At 46.6% G+C, this 22,295-nt stretch overlaps 2 protein-coding genes across 7 annotated transcripts in view; one reads left to right on the forward strand and one right to left on the reverse strand.

Annotated features, from left to right (window-relative positions):
* Positions 1 to 1,989: 1,989 nt before the first annotated feature.
* Positions 1,990 to 15,226, forward strand: GTPBP2 (GTP binding protein 2). 6 transcript variants are annotated; one of them, XM_082662806.1, is made up of 15 exons: positions 1,990 to 2,207; positions 3,986 to 4,012; positions 4,299 to 4,483; positions 4,820 to 4,928; positions 5,136 to 5,333; positions 5,633 to 5,807; positions 5,965 to 6,184; positions 6,615 to 6,750; positions 6,870 to 6,928; positions 7,538 to 7,709; positions 8,159 to 8,323; positions 8,556 to 9,968; positions 10,917 to 10,976; positions 13,472 to 13,624; positions 14,127 to 15,226. In XM_082662806.1, the coding sequence occupies exons 1-12, from the start codon at positions 2,022 to 2,024 to the stop codon at positions 8,730 to 8,732; spliced, it is 1,809 nt and encodes a 602-aa protein (XP_082518932.1). In that variant the 5' UTR covers positions 1,990 to 2,021; the 3' UTR covers positions 8,733 to 9,968; positions 10,917 to 10,976; positions 13,472 to 13,624; positions 14,127 to 15,226. The 6 variants fall into 6 exon arrangements, with proteins under 6 accessions (XP_082518932.1, XP_082518934.1, XP_082518933.1 ...); XM_082662808.1 differs by lacking the exon at positions 10,917 to 10,976 and having other exon boundaries at positions 13,472 to 13,560; XM_082662807.1 differs by lacking the exons at positions 13,472 to 13,624; positions 14,127 to 15,226 and adding an exon at positions 13,013 to 13,069.
* POLH (DNA polymerase eta) overlaps positions 10,741 to 22,295 on the reverse strand; it is a 30,034-nt gene continuing 18,479 nt past the window's right edge. Inside the window, exons 6-11 of the mRNA XM_082662804.1 lie at positions 21,258 to 21,361; positions 20,032 to 20,151; positions 19,315 to 19,438; positions 18,493 to 18,558; positions 15,277 to 15,446; positions 10,741 to 13,686 (exon numbers count right to left, since the gene is read on the reverse strand). Of these exons, the coding sequence (XP_082518930.1) occupies positions 12,801 to 13,686; positions 15,277 to 15,446; positions 18,493 to 18,558; positions 19,315 to 19,438; positions 20,032 to 20,151; positions 21,258 to 21,361 (1,470 nt within the window). The 3' untranslated portion in view covers positions 10,741 to 12,800. The remainder of the gene's footprint in view (positions 13,687 to 15,276; positions 15,447 to 18,492; positions 18,559 to 19,314; positions 19,439 to 20,031; positions 20,152 to 21,257; positions 21,362 to 22,295) is intronic.

The raw sequence follows: 22,295 nt of genomic DNA on the forward strand, positions 1-22,295 counted from the left end.
CTCCAGGAAACTAAACACATATAACACCTTCCATCTCCCAGGACCCTGATCTCCTCCTGGACAGACATCCCTGTTCAGCCTACTCCTCTGCCAGCCTTCACTCCTGTCTGTGGTAAGCCAGGTTGTTTAAGAATGGATATCAGAATGGGTTATCCCTTCCCTTCTCTTAAAAGTTCTCCACTTAGGAGACAAGGGAATTGGAAAGAATGAAGTGAAATTGTGTGTGTTGGGGTGGTTGAAGGATCTATGATGATGAGAGGACAAGTGTTATCAGGCAAGTGCAGCAGGCCCTGGTTATCAAGAAACCCCAGAGTTGGTGGTGGTGATAATGTTGGGGGAATAGTCTTAGCTCTCGCTTCCAATCCCCAACCTTCTTGAGATCTCTCACTCAGCCCCTAAGTAGCAGCTTCCTTGGTGGGGTTGTGTCCCTGGCTACGGTTGACCTCTGCAGCAAAACCTTCCTTTAGCTGAACAGGGTTGAGAAGTCACGTGTGCTTTCAACCACTGAAGACCACATAATTGGCCAGGTCTGCTAGGCCCTTTTACAGATTTTGGTCCTTCTGCTCTCACCAGTTTCGGGAGCTATATGTGGACAGCAACTACGTGATCAGTAACTTGCCTTTCTCCTTGTGGTCCTGGGGGGAAGCCATGGACTCCACCAAGTCTGAACCCCTGAAAGGATCACCAGAGGTAAGCCACTGTTGCTGCTTCTAGTTTTCCAAGGAAAACTGAGGTCTGGCGGGAAAGGCTGTTTTATTTCTGGGCCGGGTATGAGGATCTCGCTGTTTGTGAAGAGAGCGGAAGTGGACATACAATGGGTGAGTGGTGCGTAAGAGACAGCCGCGGGGCTGGGAATTGAACTCCGCGTCCTGAATCCCAGGTCAGCAACACTAACTGCTTCTCCACTCTGCCTTTCTGGTGTCTCGTACACTGGTTTACGTCACTGAATGTGTTTACTCTTTGCTGACTGCAAGAGCCCTAAAGAGCAAGAGAGACGACAGCTTGGCAATAAAGTCAGAAGTCAGCAGTCCCCTGGGCCCTTGGCCAAGTTTCTATTCCAGGCAACTTCTCCCTCCCTCGCCTTGGTTGACGTAACCTGAGCCCCAGCCCCGCCCCAAGTAGGGGCCAGGCCCCGCCTACAGCCCTGGCGGTTTTAAAGCCAAACTCGGTTCTCCCGGATTGGTTCCGCTTCAAAACAAAGGGGAGGGGTAATACTCGCTGTGGGCCCTCGCTGCAAGGCTGGTTTATGGGCTCGGGCCTCGTGTCGGGACCACCGCGGTATCTCGGGCTGCTAAAACCAGCCCGCGGAGAGTGCCAGCCTGGTAATAAACCAGTGACTACTGTGTAAAGGTGGCATAATCATCGTAAAAATAAAAGCCGTAATTAGGCTAACCACCATCCGCCTCCGCCCTGGCATTGGTCCTGACTCACCCAAACGGCACCCCGGCCGTCGAGGGAGAAACTGAGGCACGGGCGGAGCCAGTAGGCTGGAGGGACCAGTCGCCCTGAGTTCTGCAGCTCTCCAATCCAAAACCCGTTGTCTGGGATCGCGGTAAGGGGCTAAACCCAGAAGCGCCTACAAAGTTTGATTCTGATATAAGCCCCCCCGCCTCTGATGACTGCCCCACAACCAGGCCCCAGGAAAAGACCCGCTCAGCGCTTGGAGACTCGGAACTGGACTACAGCTCCCTTAGGCCTTTGCGGGCAAAGGCGCGCTCCTTGCCTACGCCCCGAAGCCACCCGCGGCTCCTTGCGCCGCGATGCCGCCCGGGAGTTGTAGGGCGGCGTCGAGCTCTTTCCAGGGAGCTCGCAGGCTTGAGGACTCTATATCCCTTGGTGCCCTGCGGCTGTTTCTGACGCGACCCCGTGGCCAGGGAAGGTGGGGGTGTGGCCTGCGCAGGGCCCCACCCAGCCCTCCTCTGGCTGGCTCGACTCGGCCGTGGCAGTAGGCGCGGCGGCGGCGGCGGCGGCGGCAGCGGCGGGGGGGGAGGGGCCGGGCGGGGGGCTGGCGGCAGCGGCGGATGGACTCGCGGGTATCGGAGCTGTTCGGCGGCTGCTGCCGGCCCGGAGGGGGCCCGGCCGTGGGCGGAACCCTCAAGGCTAGGGGCGCCGGCGGCAGCAGTAGCTGCGGTGGCCCGAAGGGGAAGAAGAAGAACGGAAGGAACAGAGGGAGCAAAGCCAACAACCCCCCGTACCTGCCCCCCGAGGTAAGCACATGAGAAGTGGCGGGGTGAGAGGAAACCACTCCTTCCGGTCCCAGGACTACAGGAAGGGGGGTCAGAGAGAATTAGTACCCCCTTCCGGTGTCAAGACCCCCAGGAGAGGAGAACCCTTCTTTCCGGTCCTAGGACCCTAGGGAGGAGGGACAGAGAGACTGGGCCTCCCCCTCCGGTGTTAGGACCCCAGGGAGGAAGAGTGGGGAAAGGGGATCCCACCTGCATCCCTTTGGGAAGAGCAGAGTAAAATGCCCCGGTCCCCTCCCTGCTGCAACAGGAGAAGGGAGACTGCATCCTGGGATGAGGAGTTAGAGTTTTCTGAACTTGTTCCACGGGGAGGAGGGGAGTACCCGGGAAAAGAGCAATATGTTCCGTCCTTACACACACACACACACACACACGCGCGCGCGCGCGACAGTCAGGCTTAGTCCTCCCGCCCTTTCCCTGTCCTATGAGGGAGTGGGGACAGCCTCCACCTTCCTGCTCCATCTGTCCCTAAGGCAGATAATAACTGCTACTTTGTCCCTCTTAGAAAAGGAGGACCCAGGGGAAAAGCCTCATCAAGTGGTTATAAAACTTTAGCATGTATGAGAACCACCTGGATTGCTGCTCCACCCCTAGAATTTCTGATTCAGTAGGTCAAAGGTGGCCCTGATAGTCTGCGTTTCTTATAAGTTCCCAGGTGATATGAATGCTGCTGGCCCTGGGACCACACTTTGATAACCATTAGCCTAGACCATTATCTTGTACCACTTTTTGAAACCATCCTAATTCTTCATCTCCAGCAAAATGACAAAAAGGAAGGTCTTTACTGATGGGAAAAGATCTCCTTTATACTCCATGAGGTGGAGATTATGGGTGAAGACCTGTAAGAGCCTGGGAGTCAAAGGGCCTTGAAGAGATGGAATGATGACAGGAAGGGGAAAAGAAAAATAAAATGGTCAGGGAGGAGGAGTGCAGAAATGCAGGACAGGCAGAACAGGCAAATCTCATATCCTTTTGTACCCGAGAGGGGCAGGCTCAGGCAACAGGATCCTTCTGTGTTGGGTCACCTGATGTAGGGAAGAGGAGGAGATTGTGGGATGGACTCAAGATTTCACCTCAACTGAGGCATGAGAGTTAGGGGACAGGAGGAGAAAAGCCACAGTGAGTCTAGTTTGTGGCGTCTGTCTTCTTCATTATATTTTAGTTTCTTCTCTTCATCTCAACCCCACCTTTGGAGCCCTGCCTCTCTTTCACCTGGAGTCCTTTCTTATCAGGCTTGTAGTGACCAGTGCTGAGCTCACCCTTTGGCCGTGCTCCAGAACCTCTTGCAATCTCTTATTCTTGATGTCATCAGCTGAAAGGGGCGGGCAGGAAGGAAATGGTGTCTCTCAGATGAGTGGCAAAGAATGGCCTCAGCAGCCTGGACACGGAGAAGACATAGACTTGTGGGGACAACAGTTTGAGGCCCTGGGGGGAAGGGAGGGGGAGAATCTTGCATCCAGGAAGAGCGTGCTGCCAGTGATCAAAAAAGGAGGGAATCCGGGTTCTGTTCCTGGCTTAGATGGGTGACTGACTGTGTTCTCAGAGGCCTTTCCTTCAGAGGGGTCACACTGGGACTGAGTATAGGGCTGGTCTGCCATGACCTTTGACAGACACCTGCCTAAGCAGGTGCAGCCGAGGCTTCCTGCTCTCTTAAGTTAGCTGCCTGGACCGCAGGGGGAATCAAGGGCAAGTAGGGGTTAGGTCTGGACAGTGTGTGGTAACTGCTCCCTGTTTCTTTTCAGGCTGAAGATGGAAACATCGAATATAAAGTGAGTCTTAGGTTGGGGAGGGTCAGGCTGTCCTTGCTGGCGTGGGATGATTTCTTTGAGATCCTTCTAACTTCATAATCTGTAGTAATTTAAAGATGTGGTACAGGGTAAGGGCTCTGTACCTCATTCTGTTGGAAGAGGACTCACTGTTAGAGGAGGTCAGGGATGAGGGTAGTTAAGAGGGAAGGGAAGGTCCTGGTCCTTTCGGCAGGACAGATGGGGAGCATGTGGGTTCAGGAGGAGCATCTCTGACTTTACCTTCTCATGATACCTCACCTGCCCTAAGCTGAAGCTGGTGAATCCATCCCAGTATCGTTTTGAGCACCTGGTGACACAGATGAAGTGGCGGCTCCAGGAGGGCCGCGGTGAGGCTGTCTACCAGATTGGAGTAGAAGACAATGGGCTGCTGGTGGGGCTGGCTGAGGAGGAGATGCGGGCCTCCCTCAAGACCCTGCACCGGATGGCGGAGAAGTATGCTTCCCCTTCCCCTTGGTTCTCCTTTCCCTAAATCTGGACCCACGCATGCCCAGTCACCTAGGGCCTGCCTCCTCTTGACAAAGGGCTGAAGTGGGGAGGGTTAGTTTTCTGGGATCCTCTGCATTGGATCCAGGCTTTTTTGCTCCTTTACTTAAGGTTTGTTTGTGTAAAGGGAGCTGTGTATATGGGATAGACTGGAGGGTGGGTAGGAAGTGAAGAAAGGTGTTGGGAGCTCTGTGGGAGGATGAGAAGGCCATTGGTCCAGAGCAGGGATGGAAGGGGGAAGGGGAGTACAGGTGAGATGTGGCAGCTGTGGCCTTGCTGTGACAGGGTCGGGGCAGACATCACTGTTCTCCGGGAGCGAGAAGTGGACTATGATAGTGACATGCCCCGGAAGATCACCGAGGTGCTGGTACGAAAGGTCCCTGACAACCAACAGGTGGGCCCACACCCTTCCCTGCCTCTCACGCCTATGCTCCCTGGGAGGACCCCGTGGTGGCAGACTCTCCCCCGGCCTGGGACCCTGGGGTGGGGGTGGGGTCCAGTTCATCGTTTGGTCCCCAGAAAGTGCCACTGCCTTTGACCTTAACTCTCAGTGGAGAGAGGTGAAGGGTTGGAGCCCTGACCTCTGACAATTCATCCACAGTTCCTGGACCTCCGTGTGGCTGTCCTGGGGAATGTGGACTCAGGGAAGTCGACTCTGCTTGGAGTCCTGACCCAAGGAGAGCTGGACAATGGGCGGGGCCGGGCTCGGCTGAACCTTTTCCGCCACCTGCATGAGATTCAGTCCGGCCGAACCTCCAGCATCAGCTTCGAGATCCTGGGCTTTAACAGCAAGGGAGAGGTGCATGCAATCAACGGGACCCAGTGGGACCAGACTCTAAGGATGGGATGGTAGTGGTGAAGGACAGAGTCTGAGGTCAGAGTGTGGAGCCTTTCTGGAATAGTGTAGACGAAGGCCCTGAGGGCACTGAACCAGCTCTGACCTCCTTAGAAAACAAATGGGGAATCAACTGAACTAGATCTGAAATGGGGCTCAGGGTTAACAGGCAGGGTCACCCAGGGACTGGTTTAGGTCCTGGCAACTCTTGAAGGGTTGGGGAGGCTGGCAGGGGGCACTGAGAGCCCTGGGCTCTGGGCCAGGTGGTGAATTACAGTGACTCACGGACGGCAGAAGAGATCTGTGAGAGCAGCTCCAAGATGATCACCTTCATCGACCTGGCAGGCCACCACAAGTACCTGCACACCACCATCTTTGGCCTAACGTCCTACTGCCCTGACTGTGCCCTGCTCCTCGTCAGTGCTAACACTGGGATTGGTACGAGGCATTGGGGCAGGGATGGGGCTGGAGGGGGGTGCTGACTCTCCTACCCTGGGCCTCCTTAAATCTGGGAGCCAGACCAACTCCCCTCTTGCTCTCTCCTCCTTCCCTCATTCTAACTCTTCTTTTGCTGCCTGCCTGCTTCTCTGAGCAGCCGGCACCACAAGGGAACATCTGGGGCTGGCACTGGCCCTGAAAGTGCCCTTCTTCATCGTGGTCAGCAAGGTGGACCTGTGTGCCAAGACCACAGTGGAGAGGACGGTACGCCAGCTAGAGCGGGTCCTCAAGCAGCCTGGCTGCCACAAGGTCCCCATGCTGGTCACCTCTGAGGACGATGCCGTCACTGCTGCCCAGCAGTTTGCCCAGTCCCCCAAGTAAGCCTTTCTCACTCCAGAGCCCTGATCCACAGGGATGGCTCCACAGGGCCCCAGAGCATGGGGTACCCCTCCCTCTAGGGCCAGACCAGTTCTGGTTCAGTTCTGTGGTTTTTCAGGTTGGGATTGTAGGAGGGAGTCTTTGCTGAAGGCTGGACCCTTCCCCCAAGCCGGCTTTGCTGATGCCTGGGAGCCTGGAGACGAAGTGCTGTGCCAGGCATTTCGAGCTCCCTGGGCTCTGGGATGGGCCTCACGTGCCACACTCCATGGCTCACAGAGAGAGGGCCCCAAGCTCCTGAGAACCTTAGCAGACAACAGAGAGGAGCCCCTCGCCACTCCAGGAGAAGCTCACCTTTCCTTGTATAGGGCTCCAGCCTCTGCTTCCTGTTGGAACTTTCCTCATCTGCCCATTCCGTGCCTCCCTCTACAGTGTCACCCCCATCTTCACACTGTCCAGCGTGTCTGGAGAGAGTCTGGACCTGCTCAAAGTCTTTCTGAATATTCTGCCGCCACTCACCAACAGCAAAGAGCAGGAGGAACTCATGCAGCAGCTGACGGAGTTCCAGGTAACTGGCCATCTGAACAGGCAGTGAGCTGGGGATCTGGGAGGGACCAATTCCAAGCCCCGAGTCTGTTTAGAGGTTTTGGACCTGCCAGCCCTTGATAGAATCTTCTTTGGCTTCAGGTGGATGAAATCTACACAGTACCAGAGGTGGGGACAGTTGTTGGAGGGACACTTTCCAGGTGAATTGCCTTTCTTACTACCCACCCTACTCAGCCCTCACATACCCAAACTCTGGAAGACATCATAGCCCAAAGGAGACCCTGGAGTTGAACAGAGCCCATCTAAAGGATGTGCTTGTTTGTAAATTAGGCTTTCACCATCAGAGGAGCTGGAGAAAGCTTGTGTATTGGCTTATAAGGGAAGAAACAGTATTGCTGCTTATTAGGACTCTCCAGGCCCCTGGGGGAGAAGTGTGGGTCTTGGCCCCAGGAAGAAAACTAGAGTGCATCAACTGACTTCATCTCCAACTAGGGAAATGAGAGGTCCCTTAAGACTCTTTCCAAAGCGGAGGATGAAACCCAAGGGGATAACTGCTTTTTCAGGGATCAGGTGCTCAGTGTCGAATCAACAGGTACCTGTCTGCCAGCGTCACTGCCAGCCTTTCCTGGTGTTAGCCTTCAGTCTGAATTCTGGACTGGGGCAAGGCAGTCATCTCCCCTACCTTCCAGTTGGAATTTAGGGTCTCTTTCTCCCACCCGAGGGACTCAGTCTTAGAAGGGAAGGACCTAGTAGAGAAGCAGGTAGGGGGGCTTAGGCTGACGCTGTGCCACCTGCCCTGTGGGCTGCAGTGGGATTTGCCGTGAGGGGGACCAGCTGGTGGTGGGCCCCACGGACGATGGCTGCTTCCTGGAGCTGAGAGTATGCAGCATCCAACGCAACCGCTCTGCCTGTCGTGTGCTGCGAGCTGGTCAGGCCGCTACGCTGGCCCTCGGGGACTTTGACCGAGCACTCCTTCGCAAGGTGAGGTGGGAGGGGGGGTTGGAGAACACAAAGAGAAATGCCTGGGAGGCTGGCTCCTTGAATGAGAAGCATCTGTCTAAGGTGCTTCAGGGGAACTTGAAGAGAACCTAGTCCCTAAGCCAAGAAGCTGGTTACACAGACTGTCTGTGTATGGAAAAGGCTTAGGGTACTCACAAAGCGCAGATCACGAAATGTGAATTACTGTGGTGCAACCCGAATGTCCAGGACTCTGAAAGCACTAAGCGTTAGAAGGGTTAGAGGACATGAAAGGTGGGTAAGGAAGGGCTCCCTCAAAAAGAATAGTTTTCCGTATTGTCTTCTGAGGTCTTTGTGTTGGAAGTCCTAGAGGAGGAGGAAGTTGAGGAGCTGTAAGGGGTGTGAGGGTGGCCGGGGAGGAGAGGCTAATGTGAGGTCTGCCCTTCCTGGGTCTGGGGGCTATGCCTCCCCAGGGCATGGTGATGGTGAGCCCAGAGATGAATCCCACCATCTGCTCAGTGTTCGAGGCAGAGATAGTCCTGCTGTTCCACGCCACCACCTTCCGGCGAGGCTTCCAGGTGACAGTACACGTGGGCAACGTACGTCAGACAGCAGTGGTAGAAAAGATCCATGCCAAGGTGAGAGGGGCCCAGCCATGCCCCTGTTTTCCTAGGGAAAAGTCAGAATTCTGCTTCCAGAAAGGAGGAAAGCCTGTCCCCATATTCGTAGAGAGCTCCCTTATCCCACAAAGAGGACAAAGCCCCACTTGGGGGGTGGGGCAGACACCTGCTAGGCCCCCGAGGGTGGAGAGCCAAGGCTGGTAGAGACAGGAGGTGCTTTCCAGGGCCAGTGACCATGTATCTGCTGCAGGACAAGCTGCGGACAGGGGAGAAAGCAGTGGTACGTTTCCGCTTCCTGAAACACCCAGAGTACCTGAAGGTGGGCGCCAAGCTGCTGTTCCGGGAGGGTGTCACCAAGGGCATCGGCCATGTCACCGATGTGCAAGCCATTGCAGCGGGAGAGGCCCAGGCCAACATGGGCTTCTGAACTCCTCCAGGCAGGCACAGCTCTACTGCTGTCTCTACAGTACATAAGGTGACTTCCGGCCATGCTGCCCCCTGTTAGCGGCTCTGTGTGTTCGTAGGCTAGCGAGTGAGGGGTGCTCTCTACTGCTTGCTCCCTGCCAGCTCTTCTGGAGAGACGCCAAGCTTGGTGTGACCAGGGAGGGGCAGTCCTGAGGGAGAGGACAGGAGAATTCAGGGCAGTGCTCAGCAGCCGTGTGTCCGCCTGGTTGGCTCATCAAGCCTGGCATCCCTAACGGCCTGTCTACCAGAGGGAGCTGATCACCGCCACGTTGGCCCCACTGTCAGGACTGGGCATGATTCGCCGGTGTGGTCCCTGCACGTCAGGAATTGTCACAACAACTGGGGGTGGTCCTCGAAAGCACTCCTTTTTTCTATACCTCTTCTCAAGGTCATGTAAGTTGCCCATCTCTACTTGACTGTGGACAAAAGACATCTGCTCCTGGCCCTCTGGTGGCCCAGGGTCTGAAGAAGTGGCACAGGGACAGTGAATGGCAGTGCTCCCGCCCTGTGCTGAGACATGAGGTCTGCTCTTCAGCTTTGTCTCCCTTCCCTTCTTCAGTCAAGGGCCATGTCCCCAGTTCCTCCTCTCAAAGGCCCCACAGGTGCTATTTGTTGTGCTGGCCCAGGTGTGGGGCCGCCAAGCTAAGACTTGGCGTACCGAAGGTCAGCTGCATGTCAATCAGTCTTGTCCCCTCCTCTGCAGCGATCTGCTAGTTTTAATGCTGGATCAAACAGGTTGTTTTGCCACAGTCCCCAGACGGGTGGCTGGGGACCTGACTCACAGCTCCCCATCCTGCCCCCATGTAAGTCCTCTCTTATTTTAGTAATTTGTAGTGATCATCCCTTTCCCACTGTTGCAGGGAACCTGGAGGAAAGGGAAAGATGTTGCCATACTTGCTATTCTTTAGAGCATGGATTCCCTCTTTCCCTTTGTTAGTGTCCTGGGTTCCCATGGACTCAGGGATTTGGTTGAGGTTTCTCTGCATATATATATACATATATATTATATATATATATATATATATATATATATTTAAATACACATATATATATTGTACAGAATAAAAATGTTTTATTGAACACACTGTGCTTATGCTTAAGACCCAGGCGCATCTTCCAGAGCTGGATTCCTCTCCAGGATCAGAGACGAGTGAAACCCTTACACTGCTGAGCCCTGAATGGGGGAAGAACACATTTGGTATCTCATTCACCCTGCCTCCTTTCCTCTCCCCCACTTGGCTATCAGTGTTCCAGTGCTGTGACTCAAGGATTCTGGCCTGTTTTGCATAGTTCTTTGAGTGAGCAGAATAGAAAGTGAAACTGCCGCCTTTTCAGCTAAGATAGGTGTCCACCCTGTACTTGAGGAGTTGGCCACTTGCTAATGGTCACAGGGGTAAGGAGGCTGATGACTATGCCCTGTCAGAGATTTGGAGATAAGCGTGCCAGCTACTTAATGACGAGTAGAACTTAGAGACATGGCAGTCTGGTCCTCACGCTTTTCCTAGCAATGCAAGGTAGCCTGAAGTGAGGTTTATATAATCTAAACTGGCTTTTTGGAGCCGAAAGCCAGCTGGCGAAACCTTTGTCCCTTCCTCCTGTTTGTGTTCAGAGTACCTGACTACCACATTTTATGGGTGAAGAAATATGGCCCAAGGTTAAAGTCAACTGTAAAAAGCAGGGACTACAGGGACTTCCCTGGCAGCCAGTGGTTAAGACTCCACGCTTCCACTGCAGCGGGGCGAGGGTTTGATCCTGGTAGGGGAACTGAGATCCCGCATGCTGCGCAGTGTGGCCAAAAAAAAAATAAAAAAAAGCAGGGACTACATTTTCAGTACTGATCCTTGCAAAAGAAATTTAATGATAAATGTGGGCCATGGTCCCACGGGTATTCTGCCTCCAGGGTATTAAAGTGATAGCCTCCCCACCATTCAGGCTCAGCTGCTTTTTATATATCACTGGTTTAACTTGCTACTAAGAAGCCTGTGGTTGAAGAACTTCCTCTTGGTGTTGGGAACTAAGAACCATTTACTTCCTTCTGTACACTTGCTGATAAACCGCTATGAGGGAAGGTTATAGTCAGCAAAAAGGTACTATAGCCTTCTCCCAACACTGACGTTTGCATGTCTGTCTGCTGCCCCCTCCACAGGCTCACTGCCAGTATGCTGGGGCAGGGCTGGCATTCCCAAGAAAACAACGTGTGCTGCTGGTATTGTCTTTATTGGTTATTCACTAGTGCTCCCCCTACCTCCCCCCACTACCTGTCTTGGCCTCTAGAAGGTCAATGAAACCAAGGTTTCTACCACATTACTTTTCTATTTGACTCCTTCCAGTCAACTGAAGTGCTAAAAATTTGTTCAACTTGATCTGTACAGCACCCAGAGGAGATTTTTTTTTTAAACTTCTCCCTAGATTAGGAAAGGAAGTTTTGGAAAATGATACCCAGACATCTCCACAAACTAATGAGGCACTTTGCTACATTAATGCAACATTGAGGAGTATAAAAAGGTGTATAAGTAGTATGTACATTTTTATTGTTACAGTTCTGGTGATCTTAAAATTTTCAGTATATACATTTCATCCAGTGACTATCAAGCACCTGTTGTGTGCAAGGCACTGTGAATTCTTGCCTTTAAGAAATCTACAAATCTAGTAGGGAAAGAGCCATATATACAGTAAGCACTATCTTTTATTAGATATTTAACTGCCACAAAAGTGGAAGGTCTTTCTGGAAGAAGAAATAATTTGCTAGACACAGTGGTTTTCAAATGTTCCCCCTTCAAATTACAGACCCCCAATTTATAAATAAGCTAAAATAAGCCTAAAAGTACTGGTTTGAGTACATGTATGGGAAGGGGGACTATGTATTCCGTTCTCCCTACCCTCTTATCTCCCCCCTCCACTGCCACCACTCAGTTCATCTTTGATTGGGTTCTGTGTAATCAACATTTCCCATATCAGAAAAGCCAAAACTGACTTTCCACACATAAGAATGGAGATTAAGAATACAGTACTATAAACATGGACTAGTGCAAAAAGCTACAGTAATTCATTTAAAACCCTAAACTAAAGATTCACACTTCAGTAGGGAAGAGATGAACGTGCCAGTGACCCTGAAGGCCCAAGCATTTACCTCTTACATTTGTCTTTAGGGTTTAAGGAAATGACCTTGCCCTCTACAAACCTGGTGGGCTGTTATTATCTTCTAGATGGGTATTTCTCAAATTTGTTAATATACAAATTCAGTAGGGGTGGGGGTAAGGCTGAGACTATTTCTAACAAGTTCTCTGGTGGTGGAGCTGCTGCCCCTCAAAATCACACTTGGAGTAACAAGGTCCTAGAGATGATCTAGTTCTGATCATGACTTAGCCAATCTAAACAGAGTTCCTGAGCTGGTCCAGTAACAGTCTCACTGCAAGAGGTAGAAGGGCCAATGGCTAAAATTGTGGCTATGATAGGGTTTACTTGAATGAAATTCAGTATTTATTGAGTAGCTTCTCTGTACACAGTCCTGCCCTAAATTAGTTACCTCACATAAAAAAATTTAGGGTTTCAGGTCTTCACCTCACATAAAAAAATTTTTTTAACTTTTTTTCACTCAGTTCCTTTTATGTGCCAATGTTAAGCTACATACTTTAAGTACATTTTTCTTAATCTTCAGTAATCTAAGGCATTATCTCAGTTTTACACATGAGGAAAGTGACTTGCTCAAGGCCGTATTCCAAGAGGCAAAGCCAGGTTTGGAACCGGATCTCTTAACTTCCGAGGCCCAGGCATTTTAAACTGTATGACACTGCTTCCCTAAAGACTAACAATTAAAAACTCAATACAGTTGTATCTCTGGAAGATGAGTTTTTACATCCCTGTCAACAATAGAATTAGAATCCCTGAGGTGGAAGCCTTAACTCAGCATCTAACCAGATTATTTTCCTTATTAAAAATTTTATAAAGTTATAAATTTCCTTGAGAAGTGAACATATTTCCATCTCCCAGTTACAAATAAAAAAACCCTGCGGCAAGCCTGAGGGCAGCACTAGTGTGTTAATGGCTTAAAAAATGATTCCAATGTCTGCATGCCCTCAGGCCTAGGGCGTTTATTCCTGGAGGCCAAAGGGCTCTTGGGATTTCTTTTGCCTTGAGGAGAACTGGGAGGAGCAACCCGGGGGTTGGAGTGGGGCTGCAAAAAGGATTTCTGCAAGTCCAACGCAAAGTGATAGTCTGTATGCTCTGGCATCTCCCATACAGGTACCAGAGAGCCACACTTCTCACAGGGCACTTGGTCCTCAGCAGCCAGAAGACTGGAGGTAGTAGGTGCCTTCTGAGCCACCTCCAGAGCAGACTTGGAAGTTAAAGAAGCAAGGCTGCTTAGGCTGTTCTGGGCCAAATCCATCTCTGCAGGAGTTGCTTTGAAGGATCCTAGCTTCAACACCTTTTCACAGACAGGGGCACAATCTGGACACTCTGTTGGAAAACAATTTGGTAACTCTTTAGGACTGGACTGTGGTTTTTGTGGAGGGAAGAAAACATTAGTAAGCTGTTTCTGCTTTAGAAGCAGACTCTTCTGTTTAAAGAAGGGCTCAGTTCCTGAAGTACGACTGGTTTGGAAAGGTAATGAGGGCTTGGAGGGTGAATTGCTTATGGGGGCCTGCGTAGTGGCAGTAAGAGAAGAAAGTGAAGCTTCTTTGACTTTCTGCTTTTCTGCAGCTTTCTGGAAGAATGATTCCAGAGAAGTGGTTGCTTTCTTAGTGGTTGTCACCGCTGGGCCATTTTCCTGGGTCTTATCTTCTGAACGGGTAATTGGCACCTTTGACGGAGAACTTGGGTCACTGCTCAAGAAGATGGTGATGTCTGTGCCAGGTGAAGGGGCAGAGGCAGAGAATTTGGTAGCACAGAGGAAAACCATTGTAAGGGGAGGGGACCTGAATAGAAAGTAAAAGAATAAGATTAGCACCAGGTCACAGGTTCAGTTTGTAAATGATTGGGATTCTGGTTCTGCCACAAAAGGAAACTGTTACTGCAGTGGTTCTCAGACTTTAGGGTATATTGGATTAATAGATTCAATAGACCTGGGATGGGCAGAGAATTTGCCATTCTAACAAGTTCTCAGGTGATGCTGATGTTGCTGGTCTAGGACCACACCTTGAGAACCACTGACTTTGGTGAACACCTACCAAGTCAGATGTGTAAGTTGGATCCCCTGACAGCTGGGTTTATTGTTCTCATAAGATAACTTCTGCAGAGCTGCTGAAATTCAGGGTTGAGGCAAGAAACTATTCAGGGCAATAAAAAAGCGTTAGAATATTTAGAGTGGAAAGACTTTTGAAAAAATCCTCTTACGCACTCTTCTGTTTTTAAACAGAACCGGAACTCTGACAGACTTTGAACTCTGGAATTTTTAGAGAATGAAATTTCACAGCTGCTTTGGTTATCTGGTCTCAGAAATATTTCAAGAAATTCCTGTCATAAAGTTCCTCATGTCTAATTACCCAAATAAATTTTCACATGAGTTGAATTTTGGAAGATGAAATGTGCTTTTATATACAGATTAGTCCCTTGATGAGGTAAATTTAAAAGTTATCATGACAGTATCTCACTATTCTCCTCTTTCATGCTCAGGGACAGTCTTATAATCAGACAACGTTATGCTTCCCTGTCAATATTTGACACTCTTGGTGAGTAGTATTTGTTATAGTCTGTCAATTTACAAGGTTTAATGTGAACATAGTATCACAATTATCATTTGGTTCAGTAAAACCATTCAATATTTGAAAATAAATATACCAGGAAGTAAAAGTAAATTATTCTAAGAACAAAGACTCTAACTTTAGAGACCCATACATGTAGTACCCTTATATTCAGATATGCAGTAACTTAGGTGCCTAACTAAACTTTTTTTTATAATCTCCAATGTAGATCTATAAATAAGCAACCAATTTATCTTCCTCACATAATTATATTTACATTGTGAATCTGGAATACTTTTTTCAATTTAAGAGGCTATGTTAAATAAATAATTATGGTATTCCAATACTGAAATCATTAATATCTGGACAGTAAATGAACATACTCCAGTATATACTTGGTTATCTTTAATGGCCAGCTGAAGTGAAGTTTATTATTATGACATTTGGTATTACACCAGTGGAGCTTGTAACTGAGTTGGGATGTGAGAGAGAGATTACTGGTGAATAGGTCACTTTCATTATCAAGGAAGATGATTTTAAGATAGAACCATCAAGCAGTTGAGAGAAAAGTTCCCTGAAACTTGAGTTCTGTACTCCTAAGTACAATTGGTCATTCCCCTGACTATAGCAAATTGATATAGGCAGGGATAGTATTGGTTCACTCTGCCTCTCAAACCAAATGTAGGCAAAGAGGCTGCAGCTGAGCTGCCTTGTTTCTGGTGCTTCTACTGTGTCCTACCCCAGCTGGAATGCTTATATACCCACTAATTTTAAATAAAGACAGGGTTTAAGTCTCAAAAGAAGGTGAGTTAGAAGGAAACTCACCATTCAGTTTGGGTTCCTGAAGTGTTACAGTTCCTGATGAGAGCAAATGCATCATGGCTCATCTTGTGAGCATCATAGCGAGGAAGGGCACAGCAGCGGCGCAGGCTGCTGAGACGTCTGTCTCCTTGGACGCGAATGCTCACGACCAACTGAGTGGCCACCCTGTCATTCTGTGGGTGTAAGTGGATTGAGACAGAACTGAAGTTACCTTGAGCATGTGGATTCTATATAGTGATGTCTGTGAGAGGAAAAAACCAGGGTGACAGAATGGTTTGGGAATAGGTTTAATTTTTTAAAATTTTGTTCTGTTTCTGAGTATAAATAATTGGAGAAGACATAATTTAGATGATGGAATATTAGAATATCTAGGATATTTTGACAGGTAATGGGAACAGGACAGAATAAATGAAAATGGATTCTCCTGAATGTTTTGTTTTCTTTTTGGTGGTGTCCGTGCAGGAAGATTATACTAAATACTTGTAATGCTATATTCTAGTTTATGACTGAAGGAGGGTTCATGTAAGTCATTGAAAGGGTGTCAGGATTGAGTAGTGGATCTATTCTTTAATCTGCTCTGATGCTCTTATGCTTAAGAGCAGAAGTGGACTTACCTGGTGGCACAAGTGGTTAAGAATCCGCCTGCCAATGCAGGGGACACAGATTCGATCCCTGGTCCGGGAAGATTCCACATGCCGCAGAGCAACTAAGCCCATGTGCCACAACTACTGAGCCTGCGCTTTAGAGCCCGTGAGCCACAACTACTGAGCCCGTGTTCCACAACTACTGAAGCCCATGCACCTAGAGCCTGTGCTCCTCAACAAGAGAAGCCACCGCAATGAGAAGCCCACACACTGCTATGAAGAGTAGCCCCTGCTCGATGCAACTAGAGAAAGCCCATGCGCAGTAACGAAGATCCAACGCAGCCAAAAATTAATTAATTAATTAAAAAATACGTGTTTGTTAAATGCATAAATATTTCAATCTTAACAACAAAAAAAAAACAGCAGTAGTTTCCACTAGCGCCTCCTTACAGCCCATCTATAGAAGATAAAGTGTAGTGAGCCTGCCTCTAGAGAGCATGATCATTGATACACTTTTCAGTGACGTCTAAGCACCTGAATACTGTTGATGCAAAGCAAACTAAGAAATAAAGGTCGAGGCAAGAAGGTAAAAAGTATACATAGGGATCCCCTCAAAATCGAAAGATTCTAGTGAGAAGAAACACCCCTAAGACAAACCAAGAGCAGCAACCAACTTCTAGGTAAAAATACATTTTGTATTTTTGTGCATTTTGTAAATACAGTTTATACAGATTTGTATATCTCGAGAGAATACAAATAGGCAATTACAAACAAGTCCTTGTTGACTAAAACCGTTCAACTATAACTGACTGCCTACTATGTATCAGGCACTATCTAGAGATACAGGAGAGAACAAAAAGTCCAGGCCCTTCTGGATCTTACCTTGTAGTAGGAGCTGCATATAATAAACAAGTAGGCATGTAATAGGAATGACCACAAAGTGCCATGGAAAAAAGCAGAGTAAGGCAGGGAGTGATGGAGGCTGCTGATATGACAGGGGAGTTGGGGAGAAGGGGAAGGTGAAATTTACTTGGTGTGTTAAATAAATGGGGAGGAGGCCAGCAAGTGGAGTCTAGAGGGGAGTGAGCTAGGGGGAGATGATAGGACATAAGGTCATTGACTGTTAGAGAATAAAGAGATGAGAACGGAGCAACACCTAGTGGGAAAAGTCAAATAGACCCATAACACAACCTCTTTACGATGCCTCCCAAAGAACATTTACCACCACCTCAGCTAAAAAGGGGCAAACAGGTAATTATAGATGATTCCTGATAGTATACAGTTGATGTCTCAACTGGAGAGGACACATCAAAAAATACCATCAGGAAAATGGAAATAAAATCCACAGAATGGGAGAAAATATTTGCAAATTATATATTTGACAAGGGACTTATACCCAGAATACACACAGAACTTTTAAAACTCAATATAAAGAGACAACCCACTTCAAAAATGGGCAAAGGATCTTGACAGACATTTCTCCAAAGAAAATAAAATAGCCAATAAGCACCTGAAAACCATGAGATACCACTTCACACCCACTAAAAATTTTTTAAAAGGCAATAACAAAGATATAGAGAAATTAGAACCCTCTTACACTGCTGGGAGTGTAAAATAGTGCAGCAACAGTCTGGTATGCTAACATAGAGTTGCCATGTGACTCAGCAATTCTACTCCTAGGTATATATACAAGGGAAATGAAAACATGACTACACAAAAATCTGTACATGAATGTTCACAGCAACATTATTCATAATAGCCAAAAAGTGGAAATATCCATTCACTGATGAATTGATAAATAAAATGTGGTATATCCATTCAATAGAATGTTGTGATAAAAAGGAATAAAGTACTGATAGATGCTACAATATGGGTAAACCTTGAAAATATTATGTTAATTGAAAGATTTAAAGCCAGTCACACAAAAAGCCACATATTATATTATTCCATAGATATGAAATGTCCAGAATAATTAAGTCTATAGAGACAGAAAGCAGACTAGTGGTTGCGTAGGGCTGGGGGAGTAACTATTAGTGGGTATAGGATTTCTTTTCTGGGTTATGAAATGTTCTTAAATTGATTATGGAATAGTTGAACAACTCTGAAATATACTAAAACTACTGAACTGTATACTATAAATGGGTGAATTTCATGGTATGTAAATATATATATATGTATCAATAGAGCTTTTTTTTTGAAAGAGAGAAGATAAACCAATCAGATGTTTCATCTTTGACCTACGACTCTGTCTCTAAAACTGAGTACTTCTTTGTCACATGGACTATGTTAAAGCCGAATAATTTACAGTCCAAACCCTAAATGTCCTGCTTAATGGTTCTGTACTCTGATGAAGATCCACTGTATATTCAGAGTTGCGGTAACATTTAGATAATATACAAAAAAGTAAAAGCAAATGGTAATGAGGGAGACAGGGGTAGTCAGGTCTTACGTTCACAGATCCAGGCTTTTGAGAATCATACTGAGTTTTATGGCAGTTTTATGGGAAAAGATAAAAGATTTCTTAAAATTTTCCAGCTGGTATCTTTTTGTATCTTTGTTTCTACTCCATAAGGTAAGGAGCAACTTGTATTTAAATCCCAAACCTCACCCCAGGAATAAAGAAAGAAAATCTTACATCATTTCGGTCCTTGATTAGTCTCTCCTCTAGTTCCTGGGCTAATTGCAAAAGCCACCATTGTACCTAAAAAAAGTATTGAGACTTTAATCTTTCATTTAAAGACTCTAGGTTTATTATAGAACTAAATGGTGGTTTTGTTCAGTTCTCCCCAAAATGGAAGTGTGTAACAAAGTCTCCCCTGTAACAATCCCCAGATCATAGAAATCTTCAGTACTCTGACCTGCCCTAGCTCAAGAGCTTTCATTCTTTTCCTGCTGGCATGCCATCAGGTGAATTTCAGGCATGTTCCAGCTCTGAGAAAAAAAGACACAGTGGGCTTCCCTGGTGGCGCAGTGGTTGAGAGTCTGCCTGCCGATGCAGGGGATACGGGTTCGTGCCCCGGTCTGGGAAGATCCAACATGCTGCGAAGCGGCTGGGCCCGTGAGCCATGGCCGCTGAGCCTCTGCGTCCGGAGCCTGTGCTCTGCGACGGGAGAAGCCACCACAGTGAGAGGCCCGCGTACCACACACACACACAAAAAAGACACAAACTTGAGGCACAATATCCTGGCCTCCTAAGATTTCACCTAACAAAAAATGAGTAATTCCATTTCAAACTTCAATCAGCTCCATTCTATTTCTTTTCAGATGGAAGAAAGGGAAAAAATAATAATAAAAAAAAAAATCCCAAGTTAAACTACTCAATTTTCAGCACACAAAAAACCTTCTATTTCCTTCATATTTTACAGCATAAAGGTCCCACCTAACTTTCCACAGCTACCAAAACCTACCCACCAACTCCCTTAAAAGAGTCAATGTTCTGTCAAGAATGTCTGCCTACCTGTTCCCGAGCAGCCAGAGCTGTTTTTCCTGGGAAGTTCTTGCTGCAGGCAATGGTTTTGGGTATTTGCCTGGGTCTAACTGGATCATGTTCAATCCCCCGGCACATGGCATATAGCCAAGATCTAATGAAACCAGCAAAAAAGTTTAAGGTGAAAGCAAATGATTATTCATGTTAAAACAAAATACCTATATTATACTACCTTTTATTCCTTTCATGAAAAAGGAAAAATTTGTTCAAAATTAAGTACACCTCACCCGTAACAGAATCCTTGCCCTTCCCAATGAATTCCAGTAATGATAAATTGCCGAGGAGAACACATTATGCTTTCTAAAGCCAAGTCATCATTTGTGTTTTGGGAAAAGTGCCAACTAAGCCACATATTTCATATCCCCAAGTAGTTTTGGTACTTAGTAAGCAAAAATACAAGGATTTTTAAGAGAACAACAGCATCTTAGCACACATAAATATTGTGCATGTGTATATCAGAGCTTCAGAATAACAGCTCCTATCTACCAACCTATTTAGGCACGTGAAAAAAACTAGACTAATAGGTTATAATGATTTAATATTTTAAAGCAAAAGGACGAATGCAATTACCTCGAGGAGCAAATATTAACCTAAAGATAGGTCTAGATTTTACCTGATGCTCTTGTCTACATTTGAATTTAGCATATCCATAAAGGTTATGATTGAAAAGTATTAGGAATCACTTACCCATTCTTCTCCCCAAAATGACTCTGGAGCTGGGATTCAGTGAACTGGGTCAGTTCTCCCATGTATTCTACCCCCAGGGTTTCAATGACAGAAGCCCCTAGCTTTCCTCCAAGATTACGGCTAACAACAACCAAAAAAAGACAAAAGATTTATAGGTCACATCATAAATATCTAGTTAGCAGGGAAAATGAGAACACACATTGGTCCTGTAAACTATTGATTTTCTAGCATAAGACTAGACGACTCTGGGAATTCAGTACTCTGGAAGTTAGGGCCTGGGAAGAAGACTAACCATAGCATAAACACAAGGGTAAAGTCATTAATTAGTTATCAAGTCAACTGTGTATAAAACTTTCAATTGTACAGGATCTACTGTCCCATTTAGGGATTAAAATTCCACCTCCAAAACAAACCCCTTCCATAGCTAAAACATTTTATATTTAAGAATATAGTAAAAAAAAAAAAAAAAAACAACTCTTCAGCTTGGCCTTTGAGATGTCTAATAATCTGTCCTCAACCTCTCTGTTCAGTCCTTTTTCCATCACTTATCTTCCTCAATATGGTCCCAGTTCACTGGAAATATATTTTCTCCCTCTTGGTGCTCAAAACAGTCTCCAAATTGGTATTTCTCTTCTATTCTCATCTGACTCTCCCATGCCTTTTTCATAAGTCCTTCTCAGATGACTTTTATGAACTTTGGTAACTACCTGTACAATTCATTTAGCAGTTACTCACATATAGTCTTGATGATAGCACTTTCACTATTGCTTTGAACAGATATATCTTGTCCCTTCAACAATATTATAAGCCCTTGTCAAGGACACACTATTGGTATGCACAACCTAGGTATTAATTTTATTTGGGAGCAATTCAGTAGCCCTGAACAGCTTGATACGCTACTAGAACAAAGAAAAGAAGTAAAATTCCTATTTGTTATTTAGTAACAGGCTTGAGTAAAAAACCTAGAAGGAAGTTAAACATATAGCTAAAAAACAGTTCATTCTTTTAAAATTCAGGATTAAGTATCTTCCACAGATAATCCGGAATTGAAAGTTCATTAAGAAAAAAATCTCAGCATGTTTGTAAAATTTTCTGTGTCATCTCCCTCCTGTCCCCATGGTACCTATTTTCCCTGGCTCCAATCCTTAAGGAACAGAAGAAACTACAACCAGAGAGTGCCTTCACATATATAGAAGTGAAATTTAAGGTGCTCCCTGAATACTTACATTTTGCTAATAGGCACTTGGCTGAAGAGCTGTGGGACTGACCCATGTGAGACCAGGGTCTGCCGGTTGGGCTTGTTTAGTCCACAGGCCAGCTTTGCCAGAACCTGGAGCATGGAAAGTATAAAAACCCCATTACTGTCAACACCCACACACAGAGTTGGTGAATATTAACACACACATATACACGCATACACACGGCACAGCTTAAGGGCTGTAACTAATGGTTTCCACGTTAAAAACAAAACCAAAACCAGAAACTCAAGACATCTCCAAAGCTTGGTGTCCCACAATATCCACAGTGGAAAACATGACCCACTATCATTATCCTCATTGTCCTTTCCACATCTTCCATTCTCAGTCTTTCTTTAGTCATTTATTCCACCCTCATCTATTCCTTAAGGTTTTCCTATTTCAAGAGGGTGAAAAAGTAGAGAAGCTACAGAAGAGACTTAAGATGCATTTCTTAGTATGTCCATATGAAAATGCTAAAACAAACTCATTTTACCCTACTCCATTTATATACATTTCTTGATTAATGGTTAGTCCATTTTGAGTCCCGGATTTAATACAGATTACCATCATTTAGCATCTGTGATAAAGACTGGGCTCGAAGTCATTGTCCAATAGCAAACATCTTCTTATATTAAATAAGACTTCAAAATGAAAAAACCCTTGAGAAGTCTTTTCAAAGAATAAGGTACTTCAGTGGTATCATTTAACAACTTATAATTGGTAGGAAAAATATAAAATCACTCTTCAGATTCATTGGAGATTCCCTGAAACTTCTACTAGGCCACATTTAGTCTAGTTTAAATTATTACATGAAGACTTTTGTTTCCCCTCCCTCCACCTAACCAGAAAAAAAAAAACCCCAAAACTCTACTGAGTAGTTTGGCAACTTTCCTCTTCTTGGGAATTCCCTGGTGCTCCAGTGGTTAGGACTCGGTGCTCTCACTGCCGTGGGCTGGGGTTTAATCCCTGGTTGGGGAACTAAGATCCCACAAGCTGAGCAGTGCAGAACTTTCCTCTTCTTGAGTG

The sequence above is a fragment of the Grampus griseus genome (genome assembly GCF_964374135.1).
Source record: "Grampus griseus genome assembly, chromosome: 10".
Lineage (NCBI taxonomy): Eukaryota > Metazoa > Chordata > Mammalia > Artiodactyla > Delphinidae > Grampus > Grampus griseus.